General features: G+C 43.6%; 1 protein-coding gene across 2 annotated transcripts; it reads left to right on the forward strand.

Moving 5' to 3' along the window:
• Positions 1-598: 598 nt before the first annotated feature.
• On the forward strand, positions 599-19,946 carry QPCT (glutaminyl-peptide cyclotransferase). 2 transcript variants are annotated; one of them, XM_079969561.1, is made up of 7 exons: positions 599-683; positions 10,641-10,787; positions 15,191-15,472; positions 15,568-15,747; positions 16,646-16,745; positions 18,631-18,747; positions 19,155-19,946. In XM_079969561.1, the coding sequence occupies exons 2-7, from the start codon at positions 10,713-10,715 to the stop codon at positions 19,298-19,300; spliced, it is 900 nt and encodes a 299-aa protein (XP_079825687.1). In that variant the 5' UTR covers positions 599-683; positions 10,641-10,712; the 3' UTR covers positions 19,301-19,946. The 2 variants fall into 2 exon arrangements, with proteins under 2 accessions (XP_079825687.1, XP_079825686.1); XM_079969560.1 differs by lacking the exon at positions 599-683 and adding an exon at positions 4,606-5,088.
• Positions 19,947-21,485: the final 1,539 nt, after the last annotated feature.

The raw sequence follows: 21,485 nt of genomic DNA on the forward strand, positions 1-21,485 counted from the left end.
AGACAGGTCATAGAATCATAAAGTTGGAAGGGACCCCAAGGATACCTAGTCCGACCCTCTGCAAAGCAGGAATATGCAGCTGTCCCTTATGGGGATCAAACCTGCAACCCTGGTGTTAGCACCACCCTCTAACCAACTAAGGTATCCACTCAGCTGAGTGTTTAAATTTATTACTTAGGTAGGTTACAGGCAACACTGATCTCAGACTCCACTCCGGCAGGTGAATCACCCATTCAATAAAACATCCACAGTCCTTAAGAAACTCGTATGTTCTTTTGTTGGGTCATTGACATGCATTCAAGGGGATCAAAACAGCCAAATCCACAACAGGATGTTGAATCAGAACAACTGAACAAACAACAGGCAGTTTAGCTGCATCCTAGTTATGGGCCCTCCCTTTCACTTTAAGTGGAATTATCAGCCTAGAAGGAAAGCATCCAATTCCCACACCAGCTACTAGATGTGATGGAATAATCTGTAGCTTGTTTACAGGAATGCTAGATTGCATGTGCAGCAATTTAGTTATAATCTATGCTAGGGTGATGCATTAAAAGAAATCTTCCTACTCTGTAATTGCCTTTCAAATCCTGGTCTCAAAGAGCTGCTCCAGGGGATGCTTAAGCTGCTTAGTTCTACCTTTCCCTACTCATAGAATGGGTCCTCTGCAGCCCATCGATTGCTAGGTAATTTATAGATAAAGTTAAATGTCTTTAGGTTGGACTTTATGTCTGGCAGCAACAGCTGAATGGGTCAAGTTCCATGTCAGACTTCCATTGACTTTAAAGGATTGTACAGTTAGGATAGGAAGCCTGTGGATCTCCAAACATGGTTGGACTCCAAATCCCATGAGCCCTGACCATTAACCATGCTGGCTGGGGCTGATGGCAGTTGAAGTCCAACAATGTATTAAGAAGCACACATTCTTTCTTCCCATTCTAAGGAAGTACAAGTAATCTGTTGGTAAGCAGGAGCTTTGCCCGACTTGACAAAGCTGGTTGAAAGCAGAGAACACTGCCATAGAAACCAAAACCCAAAGAAAAAAATGTAAACAGCATTATCTTCAAAGCAGGGAGAATAACAGCAACCCAAGTATACTCCATCAGACTTGGAGGTGAAAAGCCTACTCTTAAAGGAAAACTTGGAGGTGAAATGCCTGCTGTTAAAGGAAGACATAATAGGCTGTCTAATTGAGGCAAGCACTTGGAATGGGTGGATCTCAAGCAGTAAACATGGGGTTGTGACAGAATGTTCTGTAAATTGTTGGGAGACAATTTAGCCTCAAAAGGAGGTGACATTCACAGCAGAGATTAATTGCTGAGCCCCAACAGTTGGGGTGTAATTAAACAGGGAGGTGCTTCCTCAGGTATCTTGGCTGGAGATGTATAAGGCTTTGAATAACTGCTTTTCAATTCATGGTGCTGGAGGAGACTCTTGAGAGTCCCATGGACTGCAAGAAGATCAAACCTCTCCATTCTTAAGGAAATCAGCCCTGAGTGCTCACTGGAAGGACAGATCGTGAAGCTGAGGCTCCAATACTTTGGCCACCTCATAAGAAGAGAAGACTCCCTGGAAAAGACCCTGATGTTGGGAAAGATGGAGGGCACAAGGAGAAGGGGACAACAGAGGACGAGATGGTTGGATAGTGTTCTCGAAGATACCAGCATGAGTTTGACCAAACTCCGGGAGGCAGTGGAAGACAGAAGTGCCTGGCGTGCTCTGGTCCATGGGGTCACGAAGAGTCAGACACGACTAAACGACTAAACAACAACAACAAGAGAAAAGCAGAGCAGGGGTAGCAGTCAGAAATTTTTCAGTCAAGACCTTTTTCCAGCATGGAAATACAATTGTGGGGAAATCTTCACCTGTCGCTAGTCCATCTGTCAGACGTCTTATTATGTGTGGCCCCTGATTAATTTCTGGGCCTTCCTCCTGCAAAAGATGATACAGAATTTGCATATAAAAGGGTAAGCCAACTGCTAAGGGACCAACTGGCTTACAGTAGGGAAAGAGTGGGAAGCTTGTGTGACATGACATGAGACAGAACTTTCCTCTTAGCCATGTGCCTTTCATTTCACAACCAGGACCATCTTACCAGCTTTGTTTGCCAAATAATTGGAACCTAGGAATCTGTTTTATTCCAAGTATGAGCATCCAGCTCAGTATTAACACTGAGTATCAGTGACTCCCCAGGATTTCATGCAAGGGTATCTTCCAGCCCCACCTGAAGATGCTAAGGAGAGAACCAAGGACCTTCTGCACAAAAAGCAGATGTGCTACCTTGGATCTGTGGCCCACAGGATGAAAGAAAGGAAGGAAGGAATCTTCTTCTTCTTCTTCTTTGGCGATCACTCGTAGCCGAGTAAGATTGTCTTCCATAAACACGATTTTAATAGTGAGTCCGTAAGTGACTGTGGAGGCCAATTCTGGATCCACACGTCCTTCCACAGTGCAGACATTGGTTTCCGGGCGGGAGTTGATCACGGTGTGGATTTGACAAGCGTACCTTCCTCTTAGCATGTTTCTCCCTTGCATCCTGAGTTTGAGTGTCTTCAAAGCCCATGACACCTTTGGTAAAGGCTGTTCTCCAACTGGAGCACTCGCAGGCCAGTGTTTCCCAGTTGTCTGTATTTATACTACATTTTTTTAGATTTGCCTTGAGACAGTCTTTAAACCTCTTTTGTTGACCACCAGCATTACACTTTCCATTTTTAAGTTCGGATTAGAGTAGTTGCTTTGGAAGATGATTATCAGGCATCCGTACAACATGACCAGTCCAACGAAGTTGATGTTGAAGAATCATTGCTTCAACACTGGTGATCTTTGCTTCATCCTGTATACTGACATTACTTCACCTGTCTTCCCAAGTGATGTGGAAAAAAAATCGGAGACACTGTTGATGGAATCTTTCAAGGAGTTGGAGATGGTGCTTAAGGAATACCAGAGACCCAAATGCAAACCCATCTTTTTGCAAAGACTTACTTTTTTTTTTAATCATTTTATTTCATCAAACATTAAAACAAACAAACAAAAAAACCATACATAATACATACGCACAGAAAAGACATACATAAAGAAAGACAAATAATAACAAGAGAAAACAAGAAAAAAGAAAAGAAAAAAAGAGAAAGAAATCTCCTAACATACGATACAAATTAGCTTACATTTACTAAATAACACACAACACCAATTGACTTCCCTTCATCTCGGTTTCAGAATATATTATATGATTTTTTATCTGCAGTTTCTTTTCCTCAGAAAACTCTTTACATCACAAGTGTTACATCGCACCTACTGTGATTTTTAGATTTTTTACCTCTGTTTCCATATATGTCATAAAATTATTCCAATCTTTGTTAAACTCTATGTCTTTTTGATTTCTTATTTTCTGTGTCATTTTTGCCAATTCTAAATAATCAAATAATTTATATTGCCACTCGTTTATAGTTGGGATTTTTGATGTCTTCCAATTCTGCTCTATTAGAATTAATTAATAACTCTAATTGCAAAGACTTACAATGCAATCCTATGTATGCTAACTTGCTTACATGCCACCCCAATTGGTGTGAGATTCCAGGCACTTACCTTGGGTTCATGTTTCCTTTTGAAAATGAGGCACAGTGGAGACTGTGGTGTCTTTATGATATATTGTTTATTTACACATGTATACAACCTAAGCCTGCCATTAAAGGGTTCATAGCATTAACATTCCAAGAGGTTCTTGCTTCCCCCATGGCCACAGTCTTGGGTGCCAGCAGAAATCATCCATGGCCCTCTGCTCAGCTTGTCGTGTTTAACAGACTGCAACTATTTCCCCTCCAGCCCACATCATCGTCAACTGCAATCCTAAAACAACTGCTCTTCTTCCAACTCTAAAATTACTTCAGAGGCTCTTGTCTTTCTAACTAATTCTGAGCTGAGGGAGGGGGCCCTCCCCTTTGCCCTCTCGAACTACTCCTTTTTGTCCCCCCATCATATTTAACAGGCCAATACCAGGCTGGCTCCTGACTTGTATGTTAACATGCTAAATCCAGTGTCTGGCACCCGGGAATTAGAAGGGGAGTCCAGGCACCCCACAAATGCATAACAGTATATTCAGTGGTGCCTACTCCGAGATAAAGATGCACAGAATTGCAGCCTTAGACTGATGTATTAACAAGGCTCATACAGAGGATTAACAACAATAGTGCAATTTATTTTGAAAGGACCTAATAGTTAGGCTCTTAAGCTTTCTGTAGGAGATTAAAATAAGTGGCTTAAAAAAACCAGAAACCCTGTGAATTTATGTTGGCGCTTGGGGTTGAATGCACTGAAATGACACACTCTCAACAGAAACAGACAATGTGGTTTGATTCCATACAACTTCATGGGGATCTTGTTTTTGAGGAAAAAACCACAAAGTGCACCTCACTATGTATTTAGTTGTAAAAAAAATAACCCACCCTCCTCCGTATCATAGCACTGCTACACTCCCTGTATCTCTGGGGGAAGAGGAGAGGAAATGAGGGAGGGGAGAGACCATCCTGCTGTGGCTGCTGCCCAAGTCTGAGGAATTAGTCATATGTCCTCCTCCTGATGCTGCTGACGTGGTGCCAGGGACAGAATTCACTTCCCTGAGGAAATGATAGGCGAAGCTGGATTGATTGGATGTGTGAATAAACATCCCTCTCCATTTTCTGTAGGGCAGGCAGGCAGGAAGCATGTTAAGAAGCAGAAAAGGTGCCTAATTAACGAGAGCAGATGCAAAGGTAGAGGCTGCCGGGTGAATCACATGCAGCCGCGCACATCTCATGCCTGCTCTCCCAGCTGAAAGGCTGCCCTGCTCTTCCAGCTCTGCCCCCTTTCCCTCCTCCTCCAGCCTAGTACTTTGAAGCTGCTTCTTGTCTGCGCAGAGAGATCCTCCTCAGCGAGAGAACTGGCAGCCTCGGGTGTTGCCACATAAAGAGGAGAAGCCGTTTCCGAAGAGGCATGGCTGGGGGAGGCAAAGGCAGCCAGGCTGCAGCATCCTTATGCCTGGCCTGGGCACTCTCCCTGGCTCTGGCCTCTTTCCCTCAGCTCGTGAGTGGACGAGTGGACTGGACCCAGGAAAAGGTATGTTGGGGGTCTCTCTCTCTCTGGTGGCTTTTTGTAATTTTGCTTCTGTGGGGAGGGTTACGTGTAGCATGTGGAGGGAGGGAATGACAGGGATGAAGGGATTTGGTGTGGGCAAAGGTCACAGGCCTCTCAGTCACCATGGCTTCGCAGGATTTAAAATAGTTTATCAGGCATCAGATTTCTCTATCCTTACTGGAAAATCACTGGTGCCAAGGTGCGCCTTTAAGATGATAATATGGGTGTGTGGGAGGAATGAACTCTCTGTGGTGTTCCAGCAGTTATTATGTCTTTTATATTTCCACTTATTATATAATTGTGTATGTTTCTATATGTGGATTTCTCAGAAGGGCCTTAAGGCAGATGATCTAGTAGGGCGATTGTGTATGTTAAAAATAGGCGATCTGGCAGGGTGGTGTACAAGTAAATGCCACCCACTCAGCCCAATCATCTTGACACAATGCAGAGCACCCCAAAAAACCAGGAAGGAAAGACAAGCAAATGCACTCTAGATACAGGCTGAGAGTGAAGCACAGTGAATCAAAAGAGGGCATGGTCTGAAGGCACATGATGTGCCAGCCTTTCTAAAGCAGTTCTGCGTCTGATTGGTGCCTGGATGGCAGACTTTGTGTGTGTGTGTGTGTGTGTGTGTGTGTGTGTGTGGAGTTCCATGATGGAAGAAAAGCAGGGTGCAAATGCACTAAGTAAAAGGACAAACTACAACTACAATACACCCTACAATGCACGTACAACAGTCAAATTCTGCATACACTCAGAAGTCCCAATGAGTTCAACTGGACTTAATCCTAAACCAGAATGGTGCACTGTATTTTGAGGTAACCTTAGAGCACACATCAAAATTTGCTCAGAAACTAAAATGGTGGCTAACTTTGTTACTAGATTGGAGCTATAAATTTAGGTTATATGGTTATAACCATATATGGATCTGATTACCATTTTATATATATCAAGGTGCTTGTTGATGGAGACAGACACTTAATGGACAATCCTATATATTGAGTTTAAATAAGCTTTCTCCAAAGTAAGTGGGTATAGCAGGGGTCTTTCTTGGCCCCAGAGGAACATTTTCAAATCTAAAGAAATGGTTATGGGCACCACAAAATACCCATTTCACTGAATAAAAAACTGGGCATGTTCAGAACCCCTCTCTGCAAATCACCTACTCACCCCAAAACAAGCAGACCGAAGAAAGCAGGACACCCCCTCCAAAAGACAGACAGCCCTCCCCTACCAACAAAACAAAACAAACCCTGCAATAAAAAAATGAGAGGGCAGTGGGGTGTCAGGTGTGCCATGCTACTCCAAGGCACATCAGATTTCAACCTTATTTAACAATGCACACTTCTTTTCCCCTATGATAACCATTCTGAACTGAACAGGACAAGACTCTCATAAGATAGTGTGCTGCTGTTAAGTGTGGTTGTGGTTGCAGAAGGTTTTGCTCAGCCACCAATGCAAGTGCAAAGCTGAACAATCAACATGCACTGCACTGTGTTTGGGGGAGGGTCTCTGTGTGGCCCAATAAGTTCAGGAAGCATGTTTTGAAACTTCATGCAAACTTGCCTATAAATGCTAACTTCAGACACTTATGTGCTATCCTACTGTATTAATAATGCATTGCATTACATTCAATAATGCTACATGTTTACTGCCTGGTTAGCACTCTTATGCTGGCATAAAGTAAATGCAAATTAGTCCCTTAGACCCTGAGATACCAGGCCTCCTGGGTTCAATTCAATTCCTTTTGAAGGCAATGGGGAAATGTGGGTTATTTTTAACCACAGTAGACGATACACTTAATACTAGTGTGTCACAGAAAGCCCTGATGCGTCTTTAAGCCTTATGTTTTTAAGGACAAGCAATTATTTACTCCTTCCCTTGCTGCTTTTGTCCCAGGTTTGATGTAAACTAGGGCAGTGATGGAGAACCTGTGATTCCCCACACACTGTTAGACCCCAACCTACATCAGCTCCACCCAGCATAACCAAGGAAAATTGTAGTCTGGAGGACCATAGGTTCCCCATCCCAGATTTCAGGCTACGGCAAGCAAGGTAGCATCTGTAAGTCCCTCATTACAAGATCATATGCCAAGCCTAAATATGGATCCCCCCCCCCCCCCCCCGTTCACAAGAGAGTTCCTAATGCTGTCCTTTTGTAATATCTTCGTTCTGAAGTCTGTGATAATTGTGGCCAACATTAAGCGCTCTCTAGTTTTCTGCTGCTTATAATCTAACGGGTCATCTATTTTAAGAGAACATATGATTTCCTGACATCAAAGTGTCTTATAAAATAATGGCTCTATCTGTGTGCATATGATGTTAAAGCACATACAATGGGGCCACAGATGCAGTCCAGGATTTATGCCAAAGTAGGCAGAAAAATAACTGGGCAGAATTTATCCACTTAAGGGCAAGTAAACATGGCATTTCAGTTGCTGCCGTTGTTTTAACTTACTGCTGCTCACCCATGTGTCAGCTCAAAATCCAGTGCTACCTCCTTTTCCCTTTCTGCAGCTGCGTGCACACCATATCTTTGAAGCACATTTGAAACCCGTCGTACCACAGATTGCTGTAACTCCTATATTTCCTGCTGCATAATACACTTCCATTTGCACAGCTGTTGCACTGGATGCACAACCAGTATTTTCACACAACAGCCCTTGCACGGGTGGTCAGAGAACCCAGGCTATATATCACAGCCTGGTTCTTTGGGGACTTTCAGATTACCAGTATATTGAGCACTCATCCTAATTTGTTTGTGAGGAGGCTAGACAATGTTAAACATTTTCCAATGTGTCTTCCCATCGCTTTCCTTATCACAAAAAGTCTGATATTTGGGGGTACTGCATTTACTGCAGAAAACATCCCAAGCAATTATAACTGTATGTGATTGATTCCCACTCCAAAATGGTAGTCGTCTGGAAGTGCGTTATGTTTTCTATTAATGCTCCTTTTTATTTGTTTTTTAAATAAACCCATAAAGAAAGTCATGCATATCACAATGTGAATCTTTAATTTCTTTAAAAAAAATTTTTTTGGGGGGGGAGAAGATGTACATATATACCCCCCTGCCTTTCTACTCAAAAGGAGACCCAGCTCAGCTTACAACATGAAATAATAGGGAGGGGAGACATCTTACAACTTTTCAAAACTATAATTCCTTTAATCAGTGATCAGACCTAGCAATTCCATTTCTCCATTTATCTATTGTGCTTCCAAAGAAAACGTATTCTTCGGCATTAGCATGATTACAGCATTACTGTATTTTGTCTTATACTAATGGCAGTCACTGGCTACAGTAAATGTTTGTTTGGTCCTGCTAGGAAGATTGCCGTCATATGTGTCTTTTATTGATTTTCATGCTAAGTGTGCTCATTTCTCCCCGCTAACATCATTCTAATCTCACTGTGGTTCAAAGAGCCTTGTTGGCTAAGATGCATAATGCTTTCCACTATTCATACCTCAAGAAAGCTATAATTTAAGAATCACAGTAAACTGAGCATGCTAAAAATTAAGAAAAGAAGAAGATTAAAATTTGCAAAGACCCTCTCTGTTTAGCTTCGAGACTTCTCTCCCAAGCTATTTGCATACCGTAACTTCAAAAACGTAGACCCACCAGATATCCCCAGATACCTAGAAAGCTGACCTTTGTAACAGGCAGGAGCAAAGACATGGTAATTACAGGAATACACACCATATACACATCCCAACTTTTATCAGTACACACAATAATGTGCTCACACTTTCAAAACACAAATGTACATATGTGCGTGCTTATTTACCTCAGCTATGCTCATCTGCATAGCCTTGCCTTTCTTTTATTTTTTACCACCCTTCTTGACAGTCCCCATATGCTATGAAGTCCCACCACCCTTTCTATCCCATGACTTTCCCTTAATGTTGAGGTTCCACTTTGCTTTCAGATGAATTAGGAAGTTACTGCACATACTCCAGCTTCTTGAAGTCAGCCCCAGGCTGCTAGTTATGACTGCTGGCACAGTGGCATGGAAAAACCTGAAATGGATGTCTGTGCAAGTAACAGATAACCAATAAGATCTTTATTATGAGAGTTTATTCTTTAAGATTGTTGTATCGGTCACCTGAAAAGAACCAAGCACCAAAACAGATGGGCCAGCAATCTTCAATAAGTGTTTTTTATCTATTACTGTTGTTATGTATTCAGTGGTCTGTGTTTGCCTGAGCTTGAGTCTGGACTAAGGATTCTTTTTTTAAAATAATAATAATAATTTTTATTGGTTTTCCAACACAAATCAAAACAAACAACACACTCACGTACACAAACAAAAACATATAAACATGTATAATTTCATAATCCTGTTTTCATACCCCTTGTTTCACCGACTTCCCCATACCTCCCTTTTGCTGCATCCTTATTTTTAACATTTTTTTTTAGCAATTCTCCAATAATTAATTATTTAATTCACTTTCATTACATTCCTTTTTCTTTAACTTATTAGTTACAGCTGCAATTCTCTATTTCTTATTCCCTGACATCTAACACTCCTCAATTTTGCAATAATTTTTAAGATATATCTTGAATTTCTTCCAATCTTCTTCCACTGTCTCTTTCCCTTGGTCACGAATTCTGCCGGTCATCTCTGCCAGTCCCATATATTCAATCACCTTCGTCTGCCATTCTTCCAGAGTAGGTAGTTCTTGTGTCTTCCAATACTTTGCGAGGAGAATTCTTGCTGCTGTAGTGGCATACATAAAAAACGTCCTATCCTTCCTTGACACCAATTGGCCGACCATGCCCAAAAGAAAAGCCTCAGGTTTCTTAGGAAAATTCCGCTTTAGGACTTTCTTAATTTCATTATAGATCATTTCCCAAAAGGCTTTGATCCTCGGGCAGGTCCACCAAAGGTGATAGAAAGTACCTTCAGTCTCATTACACTTCCAGCAATTATTATTGGGCAAATGATAAATTTTTGCAAGCTTGACTGGGGTCATGTACCACCTATAAATCATTTTCATTAAGTTTTCTTTTAAGGCATTACATGCCGTAAATTTAACACCGGTGGTCCATAACTGCTCCCAGTCTGCAAACATAATGTCATGACCAATGTCTTGTGCCCATTTAATCATAGCTGATGAGTCTGGACTAAGGATTCTGAGCTCCTGTGTTCTGATTCGATACATGTCGTCCAATCACAGAACATTTCAGGATTTGGGCCTCTGTCATTGGCCCTTGAAGGATACCTGTTCTAGAGTGTCCCCAACCCGCCTCTCTATTGTTCAGAGCAAAGTCTGGATCCCACCAGTTATATGCCGCAACTATTGTGCTGATATGTTTCTATGTTTTTCTCTTTTTTGGGGGGGATGCATGTGTATACATACTTCCATTGTTTGACACTTTGGATGATTATTTTAACAGAAAACTGCTAATGGGTATTTCTAAATCATACTTCCTACACTACTGTCATATACAAAACACTATAGCAAAATTCATCCAGTCATTCATTATGATTATTTATTACGTTAAAATAATCTCGCCTCCAATTCCTTCCTCAGTACTCCCACCGTCCAACCATTTTAAATGCAACTAGCATCCAACAAGTTGCTGCTCACACAGATATCAACCGAATGTGGCAAAATGATTTGCACCCGATACTGATTGAGCGATATCCAGGATCACCCGGCAGTTATGCTGTGCGTCAGGTGAGTCTGACAAGCTGAACGTGCAGTTCACACTGATGTCTGCAATAATCCTTCCCTTTCTGTTTCCAGGATACCTCTGTCCACCAGTTCTAAGTACGCTGGTTCACACTGGTTCTCGGTAAATTACCGTATTTTTTGCACCATAGGGCGCACCGAACGATAGGGCGCACCTAGTTTTGGGAGGCGGAAAACAAGAAAAAGTTATTCTGAACCCCAGAAGCCAGAACAGCAAGAGGGATCTGGCTTCTGGGATACCGTGTGGCTGTTCTGGCTTCTGGGGTAACCGCGCCAATCCTCTTCAGGGCAGCGGGATGAAGGCTCCCCCTGCCCAAAGAGGCTGCGCAGGGCTAAAGCAGAAGCCAGGACAGACGCGTCGCTGAAGGAGCGCTGCGCCTTCTCTCTCTCTGCCCAGCACCCCTCCTTCAAAGGAGAGGTGCTGCGCAGAGAGGGAGAAGGGGCATCGCCCTTCAGCGAACCTGGAGAAGGAACAGAAGGAGACCCTTCTGCCGCCCCAAGCCTCGCGCGCCCAGCGGGACCTCCCGCCGGCGCGCAAGGCTTGCAGACACTCACCCAAGTACGGGGAGCCCTCCGGAGGGCTCCCTGTGCTTTGGGCAACAGGCTGCCGCCCCAAGCCTTGCGCGCCTGGCGGGACCTACCTCCGGGCGCGCAAGGCTTGCAGACACTCGCCCGAAGTACGGGGAGCCCTCCGGAGGGCTCCGCGTGCTTCGGGCAGCAGGCTGCTGCGCCAAGACTCGCGCACCTGGCGGGACCTCCTGCCGGGCGCGCAAGGCTTGCAGACACTTGCCCGAAGCACGGGGAGCCCTCCGGAGGGCTCCCTGTGCTTCGGGCAACAGGCTGCCGCCCCAAGCCTCGCGTGCCCGGCGGGAGCTTCTGCCAGGCGCGCAAGGCTTGCAGACACTCGCCCGAAGCACGGGGAACCCTCTGGAGGGCTCCCTGTGCTTCGGGCAACAGGCTGCCGCCCCAAGCCTCGTGCGCTCAGCGGGACCTCCCGCCGGGCGCGCAAGGCTTGTGGACACTCGCTGGGGCTGCAGGCTGCTGCCCGCAAGCCTCGTGAGCTCGCGGGAACTCCCGCCGGGCTTGCAAGGCTTGCGGATAGCTTCCTGAAGCCTGGAGAGCGAGAGGGGTCGGTGCACACCGATGCCTCTCGCTCTCCAGGCTTCAGCGAAAGCCTGCATTTGCACCATAGGACGCACACACATTTCCCCTTCATTTTTGGAGGGGAAAAAGTGCGTCCTATGGAGCAAAAAATACGGTACTCACACGATGGTCTATTATAACAACCTGATAGATAGGTCACATTTTGCCATAAGAATCTCTGCATTCACAGCAGTGGGTTGGCCCTCCCAACTCTATAGAACACAAGAGCCTTGCAGATACAGGCCAAAAGCCCAGCTGCCCAACATCCTGTTCTCACAGTGGCCAACCAGATGTCCGTGGGAAGCTCACAAGAGGGCAACAGCACACTCCCCACTTGTGATTTCTAGCAACTGGAATGCAGAGGCATACTGCCTCTGGCAGTAGAAACAGAACATAGCCTCCATAGCAAGAAGGGACACGGGTGGCACTGTGGTCTAAAACACTGAGCCTAGGGCTTGCCAATCGGAAGGTCGGCAGTTCGAATCCCCACGACGGGGTGAGCTCCCATTGTTTGGTCCCAGCTCCTGCCAACCTAGCAATTCAAAAGCACGTCAAAGTGCAAGTAGATAAATAGATAAATAGCTCTGGCGGGAAGGTAAACGGCGTTTCCATGCACTGCTTTTTTTTCGCCAGAAGCGGCTCAGTCATGCTGGCCACATGACCTGGGAAAACTGTCTGTGGACAAACGTCGGCTCCTTCAGCCAGTAAAGCAAGATGAGCACCACAACCCCAGAGTCGTTCATGACTGGACTTAACTGTCAGGGGTCCTTTACCTTTACCTGACCATAGCAAGAAGCCACTTCCAACTGTTGTATTGCTTTGTTGTTTTTGTTTTCATTACTTATTTGTGCTTTTATCTTGTGAACCGCCCTGAGATCTTTTGATAAAGGGTGGTATATAAATATAATAAATAATAGTTATAATAATAAATATATCTGATCTAGCACCAGTAATATAATATCACATTCCCATATAATGGACCATTTGGCATAGCTTTGCTAGCTGGAGGAAGAATTGTATTCCTCAGTTGCAATCAAATAGCTACGCTGCATATTGGAAATATCAAAAATATTTTCAGTGGAAGTAGAACTTTGAGGGAAGTTGCACAAAGTGAACACAGAATGTGTAACAGCTGAGCATTTATCCCTTGGAAAGGCCCTCAAACAGCTGCGAGCCATCTTGTTGCAGTTGCAACCTGAAGACAGGTGAGTTTAATGATCTGCAGTTGATGAGGGGGAGGTGGGTAGCCAGTTTCAAAGAGTATCTATTGCATTTAGTGCTGTAGTTTCCTTGGAGATTTACTGGCAGAGAGCCCAAACAAAGAGAAAACAGTGACATCTCTGGCACAGCAGTCATCGGGCATGTACAGACAAGAATCTGTATTGCTAGGGGAGAAGAACAATATCAGAGTAAAAACTTCCTAGAAAGACTATTAAATTATGCAATTGAATGGAAATTGGGTTTACCAGAATGTCTCCTTTAGGTATAGATTTCCAATGTCAAATAGCAGGTTAGCACTATCTGCTTGGAGTGGACAATATTCATTCTCATTCATTCTCTCTCTCTCTCTCTCTCCTTCTCTTGGTGTGTGTGTGTGTGTGTGTGTGTGTGTGTGTGTGTGTGTGTGTGTGTGTGATATCAGTCTCCACCACAGGACAGGTGAACGATTGTCCTGAATTCTTGTGTGCATTTTCCTGCTTTTTTGTTTCATTAGTATTCTGTTGTTCCTTCAGTAATCTCTAAGGTTATTGCCTTCCCACACAAAAACTGCTGAGGTCTTCACCCGCTTAGTTTTACAGATGGCAGTGCATCAGCTTCTCTGGACCTTGGGCTTAAATGTAATTTACTGGGGCTTCCTTCCTCATAATGCACAGAGGGATCCACTGAGCATCATGTTTTCATTACTGCTGGTCCATCTTATTTAATTATTGCTTCTCATATTGCTTCTCATAAGCACTGAATCCAGGATTTCCTGTTCATTGGCTTGATTTCATGGAAGAGAATCAAGAGCTATCCTTTAGTCACATCTCCCTTCATTTGTACAGCATGATTCTTACGCATACGTATCAAAGTGTTATATAAGAGGCCCTGTTAAACCTTTATTCCAATAACATGAAATGTGCCGCAGGGACCATTTCTAAAGCAGATGAGACACGTTGCTAAGGAAACATCAATGAGGGGCAATTAAATGTCATTAAATGACAGCAGCTAGGGTCCCAAACCTGGTTGCCTTCTGTGACAGCAGAGGCTGTAGCCAGCATTAGGAGAGGAAAGGGAGGCAAGCAAGCCAACTGCTCCGTCATCTTAACTTCACCGCTAACACCAAGTGGAAACCAAGGTTTATCTCTGGCTGCCTCCACTGAACAACCTTTAATCTTCTGGACTTTAACTGGCCCAAACTATTACAATTCAATTCAATTCCAGTTCATTACCCACCCTTCACCCCAAGGTCCCAGGGTGAGTTACAACAATCAAAACAAAATGTTAAAAACAATTTAGAACAACGTACCCCCTCTACTCCCAATAATGGGTAGGGTGGTACAGTCAGAGTAGACACATTGGCATCCATGGGACAAATTTAACGTTGTGCTCTTCCGATTTCTGCTTGCTGGGCAAGAGCATCCCCTCCCCTCCCACTGTGTTCTAGATGCTCTCATGATCCTCCAGAGCAGATTTGTGAACTCCAGCTTAGCTGAATCTGGCCTTCCAGACTTAAGTCCCTTGATTTCCACGGTTCTACTCTGCATACGGCTAACAATGCGGGTGACGCTGTGGTTTAAACCACTTAGTCTCTTGGGCTTGCCGATGAAGGTCAGCGGTTCAAATCCCCGCGACGGAGTGAGCTCCCGTTGCTCATTCCCACCTTCTGCCAACCTAGCAGTTTGAAAGTACACCAGTGCAAGTAGATACATAGGTACCACTGTGGCAGGAAGGTAAACAGCGTTTCCGTGCACTCTGGCTTCCGTCACAGTGTTCTGTTGCATCAGAAGTGGTGTCCTGCTGACCACCCGGAAAGCTGTCTGTGGACAAACGCCAGCTCCCTCAGCCTCAAAGCAAGATGAGCGCCACAACCCCATAGTCGCCTTTAACTGGACTTAACCATCCAGGGCTCCTTTACCTTTAACCTTTCAGTGTTGAATTTCAGTAAATAATGACACACCTTTCTAGGCAGTTTTTTTTAATACAACTTTGCTTGAAAATAAGAAATGTTTGCCTCCTTTGACTTGTGGCTGTATACATTTCAGCATATCAAGCATCGTCTTCAAGGACTACAGGCTGGCTGGGTAGTTGAAGAGGACACGTTTCAGAGCCATACTCCTTACGGATACCGCACCTTTTCAAACATCATCAGCACCCTCAATCCCCTTGCCAAGCGCCACTTGGTGCTTGCTTGCCATTACGATTCAAAATACTTCCCACCACAGTCGGACGGCAAAGTGTTTGTTGGAGCCACCGACTCAGCGGTGCCCTGTGCTATAATGCTAGAATTGGCACGTTCCTTGGACACGCAGCTTCATTGTCTGAAGGTATTTTGTTCTTTTCTGCGGTTGTCTCTGCATTAACCATGAACCACAGCATGGCAACTGACCTTGCATTTTGTCCTCCGTCCTTCATCCCACAGAAGGCCGTCACAAATGGCAAGTCAGATCTCTCCCTGCAGCTCATTTTCTTTGACGGCGAAGAAGCTTTCGTCCGATGGTCCCCTTCAGATTCTTTATATGGCTCTCGGCACTTGGCCCAAAAAATGGCATCGACTCCACACCCTCCAGGCGCCGCACATACAACTCAGATTCAGGGCATTGTAAGTGAGAACTTTATGGATGGAGAAGGAAGTGGGGTGAGGTGCATGCGCTAGAGTAACTGATCTAGACAACAAATCTGAGAAATGGTGTGTGTGTGTGTGTATTCACACAACATTTCTCAGATTTCTCTTTTCTCATTGGTGCAACTGTCTGAAATGTTTTCAAGCAGGACCAGAAAAACCCTCTGCTTGGTGAAGGATATGGGGTATATGGAGGCAGAAAAGTGTTTTACAATCTTCTGATGGGTATAGCTATGGATGCAGAGCATTTTATTTTCTTTCTTTTTTTTGCATGACATCTTGGGCATAATCCAGCCAAAATTAAGCACTCCGAAGTCTTGTAGATTTTTAAAAGGGAGGCAATTTGGCATGTAACTTACTCTCTCACTGGAATTGTGGAAGAAATCATCTCCATGTTTCAAATAGCAGTATGTAGCCATTGGGCCGTGTATGAGCCACTGTCCATAGTGAATGTTCAACCCTGTGAATGGCTGTGTCACAAAATGTCTCTGGGGGCTTATCCACAATTACTATTTGCCTCGCTTTTTTCAGGCATAGGCCCATATTTTAAAGCTCTTTGTCTGAGCACTAATCTTTTTTTGCCCCAGAACTTCCCCACGAAAACCAGCTCTAAGTGCAACAAATGGCAATTTGGGTTTTCCACAGATTGCCGTTTGCTCCAATTCTGCTGTAAAGAGTGGGGGGTTTTTTGTGGGGAAAACTCTGGAGAGAGAAAAAAAAGCTTTAAAGTGTGGGTTGGGTCTGGAAACACGAAAGGTATGTGTGGATAAACCGTGGGTCTGTCAACACTCCCTGATTTGGGCCAGTCAGTACAACATATTTATAGGGTTCTGTGAGTGACATTTAAAAGGCCTATTTCTATATTGATTTCTCATAGGATCTTTTTGTGCTACTGGATTTAATCGGTGCTCGGAACCCAACATTCCCCCTTTACTTTCTGAACACAGCCCGGTGGCTGGGGAGACTTGAAGCGATCGGTAAGATCAGATTATGCAAAACATAATGACTTAAAAAACAATGGTTGCCATAACAGGAACTCTAAGCTCTTCTAGCTTCATGTGTGTAGGAGTTAAATTCTGGCTGTAAATTACTCTCCAAATTTTACAGCTCTGCATATGGCAATTGTTTTTGCCTTTGGGTGGAATCTTAATAAGAAGAATAATTTCTGACTATTGTACTCACATATCATATTGTAACCCATCTCACATTTTCTTTATTAAAATATTCATAAGCCTCACAGGATCAAATCATTTAAAATCAATGAATTAATTCATTTAAAAAAACAAAGCAGCTGAAACAATAAACAACCGCCTACAGCTGATTCACAGCAGAGTTCATATTTCATAAACATCTGAGACAATAGCCAAGTTCTTCCTTTCTTTTTCAAGCTTCCAGACCCAACTCTGTAAGATAAAAATCTATGCTGATATTACCCAAATAGTGAGTTTGCTAGCATGGGATGCTAGTTGGCCAGCATTTAGCAGTACAGTTGTACCTTGGAAGTTGAATGGAATCTGTTCCGGAAGTCCATTCAACTTCCAAAACGTTCGGAAACCAAAGCACGGCTTCTGATTGGCTACAGGAAGCTCTTGTAGCCAATCGGAAGCCGCGTCAGATGTTCGGCTTCCAAAAATAGTTCGCAAACTGGAACACTCACTTCCAGGTTTGTGGAGTTCAGGAGCCAAAACGTTCAAGAACTAAGCTGTTCAAAAACCAAGGGATGACTGTACTTCATATGAGAAGCCCAAACTGGTTTGTTTTCAACCTGAGATGTCATAAATCAGGGATGGGGCATCATTGGCCTACAAGTCCCTTTAGCACTAGCCCCTGTGGGCAGTGGTCAAGGGTTGAGAGTCCACCAACATCTGGAGGGCCACAGGTAGTACATGTGGGGATGGGTTTTAACAGGTAGGAGAGGTTATATTCATTGCAATTTATTCCTCCCACACATCTGGGTTGAACAGAGTTTCAAAATCCTACCCTTGGCAGCAAAATTAATAGGAATTAGGCTATAAAACTTTGTTTTGAGCAAATCCAACTATGAAGTAAGTTGGCTTTCTCCCTTTTAACCCGCTTAAGAATCAGGCAACAACTGGTAAAGTAAGTTTAAAAATAAGATTTACTTACTTTATAATTATGCATTGGATCACAACAAAGGCAGCAGCAAATCTATGCAGGCAAAATATTTACAGTATAAGCAGCTTCAGGAATGTGCCTGGAGCTGGAGCAAGTGGAGACATGTCTGCATCCAACACTGGTCAAAGGAAAAGAGGAACAGGAAGTATTTTATGTCCCTTCCTCTCCAGGAAAATGAGGGGAAATGACATCACACAGAGTGCTCTCTACCACTTGTATTTCTATGGTCTGCCTATCAACAATACAGCTCTGTGGTATTAGCGCCTTCTCATGCTAACTAGCAAGAATATGCATTTGTTTGGCTGCTTTGTTGTTTAGTCGTGTCCGACTCTTTGTGACCCCATGGACCAGAGCACACCAGGCACTCCTGCCTTCCACTGCTTCCCGCAGTTTGGTCAAACTCGTGTTAGTAGCATTGTTTGGCTGATAATCCCCCACAAGACACGGGCTGCATCATTCACAAGGCCATTCACAAGTGCTGTGGAAATTGTGTGTGGGGTGTGTATTATTCATTTGTGCATCAAAGTTAGTCTTCCCTATCCTTCGAGCCCCACTTGTTGTTAGATTACACCCCCATCATTTCTAGCTAGCGTCTGGGGACCTTGGGTTAGGAAAGGATGGTCAAAATGTTTAAAACATTTCAAATTTAGGGTCTTGGCTTTTTTAACAAAATATTGCCATACACTGTTTAAACTTTTTAATTTTTTTTAAAAAAAAACCCTGCAGAACAAAACCTCGTTGCTTTGGGTTTGCTAAACAATTACTCTCCTGAAAGGCCCTATTTCCGGCCTGACTTACGAAGACATCCAGTAGAGGATGACCACGTTCCATTTTTAAGAAGAGGTATGACAACTTTTTATACATTATACTTTTGGCAGCAGAGTCTGAAAGATGAGAACTTGGGGCAATGGCAGAAGGGATATAAGGCAGGCCCTTATACATACCTGTATTAACATTAAAATATAAACATGTTCAGCATTAACTAATGATGTGATATTATTGCATTTTCTGTAGGGCTTGAAAGGTGGAAATCATTTTTTAAAAGTTATTTTTTATATGGTTGCGTTTCTAATTTCTTTACCCTCTTACCAGTAAGCTCTGGAATTATTTCTGATCTAATACTCACTAAAGAAATATCACTGGACTAGAATGTAACACCACAGTGCTATTGTGTTTATATAACCAAGTAAAGTACATGCCCAGAAGTCCAGTAATCTCCAGAATCATCTTCTTTGTTTTCTTCCCTCCAGGGGTTCCAATCCTACATCTGATCCCAGCTCCTTTCCCTAGAGTGTGGCACACCATGGAAGACAATGAAGAAAATCTTGACAAGCCAACCACTGACAACCTCAACAAGATTCTACAAGTATTTGTGCTGGAATATCTCAATCTGTGATGGCACACTGTTGGCTCCCACACAACTCCTTCTCTGTTTTTAAGGCTACCACTGGTTCCTCTTTAGCTGCTTCCAAAAACAAGCTTTTGGAGACTATAGGAATAAAATAGCTTAGTTTTTAATCTTTGCCCCCTAGAGGAAAATGGAAAGAACAGCAATTCTTTAAGGTTTAGTGGTACACACAACTGTGGGTAAACCAAATTCTGGCAGTGGGGAAAATAAACAATGAGACAATGACTGGACCCAGGTCACCCAGGGAGCTTTACAGTTGAGTGTTGAGTTTAACTCTGGTCTCACGTGTCACAATCAAACACTCTATAACCATTATCTTTCATTATACCCCAAACTTGGGAATGCATTTGTTAGAAAGAATGTTTAAACCTTCAACCATGTACCAGGCATGCAGGATTAACAGCATTACCTTATGGCTGTTGGTAAATTTTCCACTTTGGATAGGTGATCTAACATTTACACTACTGAGTTATTCCGAGATAAAAGTCCTAAGTCTGATTTGTATCTAATTCTTGAATATGTAGTGACCTGGATGTAGTCTTTAAAAACAGAGCACCATTCTTTGTGTTTACATTTGGATAAGCAAGTGTCTTGTATATTGGTACTGAATAATAAAATAAACACTTGTTAAGTCTGTTGGAGCCTATTTTCTCCCTCACACTTAGTTCTCCAGAGTTATGTTAGTCTGAAGGACCAAGATATACAAAATGAGTAAGATACAGTGGTACCTTGGGAAGCGAATGGGATCCGTTCCGGAGCCCCATTCGCATCCTGAATGGAATGTAACATGCGACGGCACGTCGGCACGTGCGCGGGTCGCGTTTTGCCGCTTCCGCGCATTCATGTGACGTCATTTTGAGTGTCTGCACATGCACGAGCAGCAAAACCCGGAATTAACATGCTCTGTTAGTTCCAGGTTGCCGCAGAGCACAACCCGAAAGCGCTCAACCTGAAGCACATTCAACCCGAGGTATGACTGTAATTGATTTTACTGGACATCTTCTGTGGCTTAGCAGAATACAAACAGCCCAAAGGAATGTATGGGCTATACCAAAGGGAGTTCCACTCATACAACACAACTTCAATTTCCTCTCCTCCCCCCAGAACCCAACACCCCCAAATCTGCTCCAGATGGACCCCTATCCCTTTGCAGCTGATCTTGAGGCTTAGAGAGGAAGTTCTACTGGGCACATGGAAATCTGTTGCACATGTAGAGCAGCAACATTGGATTCAGCCCTATTTTAAATTCTACCCACACCCAATGACACACGTCTCTTTGAGCTGGGTGGAAGAGGGCATATAAACCTCTTCCACATCAAGGAGAGTGACTTCGAAAAACCTGAAATGGCTCTGGTACAGTTGTCCTGCCTCAAAGAACATCATGTGCCCTTTTAGCATTAAATGGATATATCTCACAATCAAAATAACCAGACACCCATGCTAGAAAAGGAAAGGTATCTCTGTCCAGCAAGGCATTTGGGAAAGGGAAGGTGGAAAAGCCAAATCCTGAAATCAAATCACACACACACCCCCATCCTCCTTGCAGAAGGGTCCTCTGAATCACAAACAGGAGAGGGTAGGAATGTAAATGGCTGCCTTTAGTTGTGGAGAGAAACCTGGAGGTAGGAAGAAGGTGGGAGAGTCCACATGCCTGCTGCAGCAACCTGGTTCCATGCATGCTGTTAGTGTGACTGTTTTGGAGAGCAGGGTGGAGGAGAGAGGCAGCCACACTTTGTGGTTTTCCATGGTAGAAAAGTAAAGTTGATGCTGGTCACCAACTAATCTAAATCATGTTCCCTTGTAGGTAAGGACTCACTGAAGGAAAACTAGGTACAGTATATAATGTAGGCAGGTGGTATACAAATTTTCACTGGCAACAGAATGAAGGAAAAAGTATCATAATACTTATTAGGGAAACATTAAAATATGCACTCAAATCAGTTACTGACCATGCTAGTTGAAACTGCTAACAAAAAACAGTGACTGGCCTGTTGCTATATTTCCCATTTAAGCACCTTGCTTAGCTTCATGCAGAGAGGTAGCATCACTTTTTTAAAAGCAGCTGGAAAGAAGTTTTAAAATCAGTGTTTCCATAAATAAAAAATGCTACTAGATTAACCAAAGCATTCTTTCCACATACCATGCCACTACTCTGAACTCTTCAAACAGGATT

Source organism: Podarcis cretensis (assembly GCF_951804945.1).
Source record: "Podarcis cretensis genome assembly, chromosome: 3".
Classification (NCBI taxonomy): Eukaryota; Metazoa; Chordata; class Lepidosauria; order Squamata; family Lacertidae; genus Podarcis; species Podarcis cretensis.

Coding starts and splice junctions, on each gene's coding strand:
- QPCT (XM_079969560.1), top strand. CDS start 4,966: ATGGCTGGGGGAGGCAAAGGCAGCCAGGCTGCAGCATCCTTATGCCTG. Junction 15,473..15,567: donor CGCAGCTTCATTGTCTGAAG/GTATTTTGTTCT, acceptor TTCATCCCACAG/AAGGCCGTCACAAATGGCAA. Junction 15,748..16,645: donor CAACTCAGATTCAGGGCATT/GTAAGTGAGAAC, acceptor GATTTCTCATAG/GATCTTTTTGTGCTACTGGA.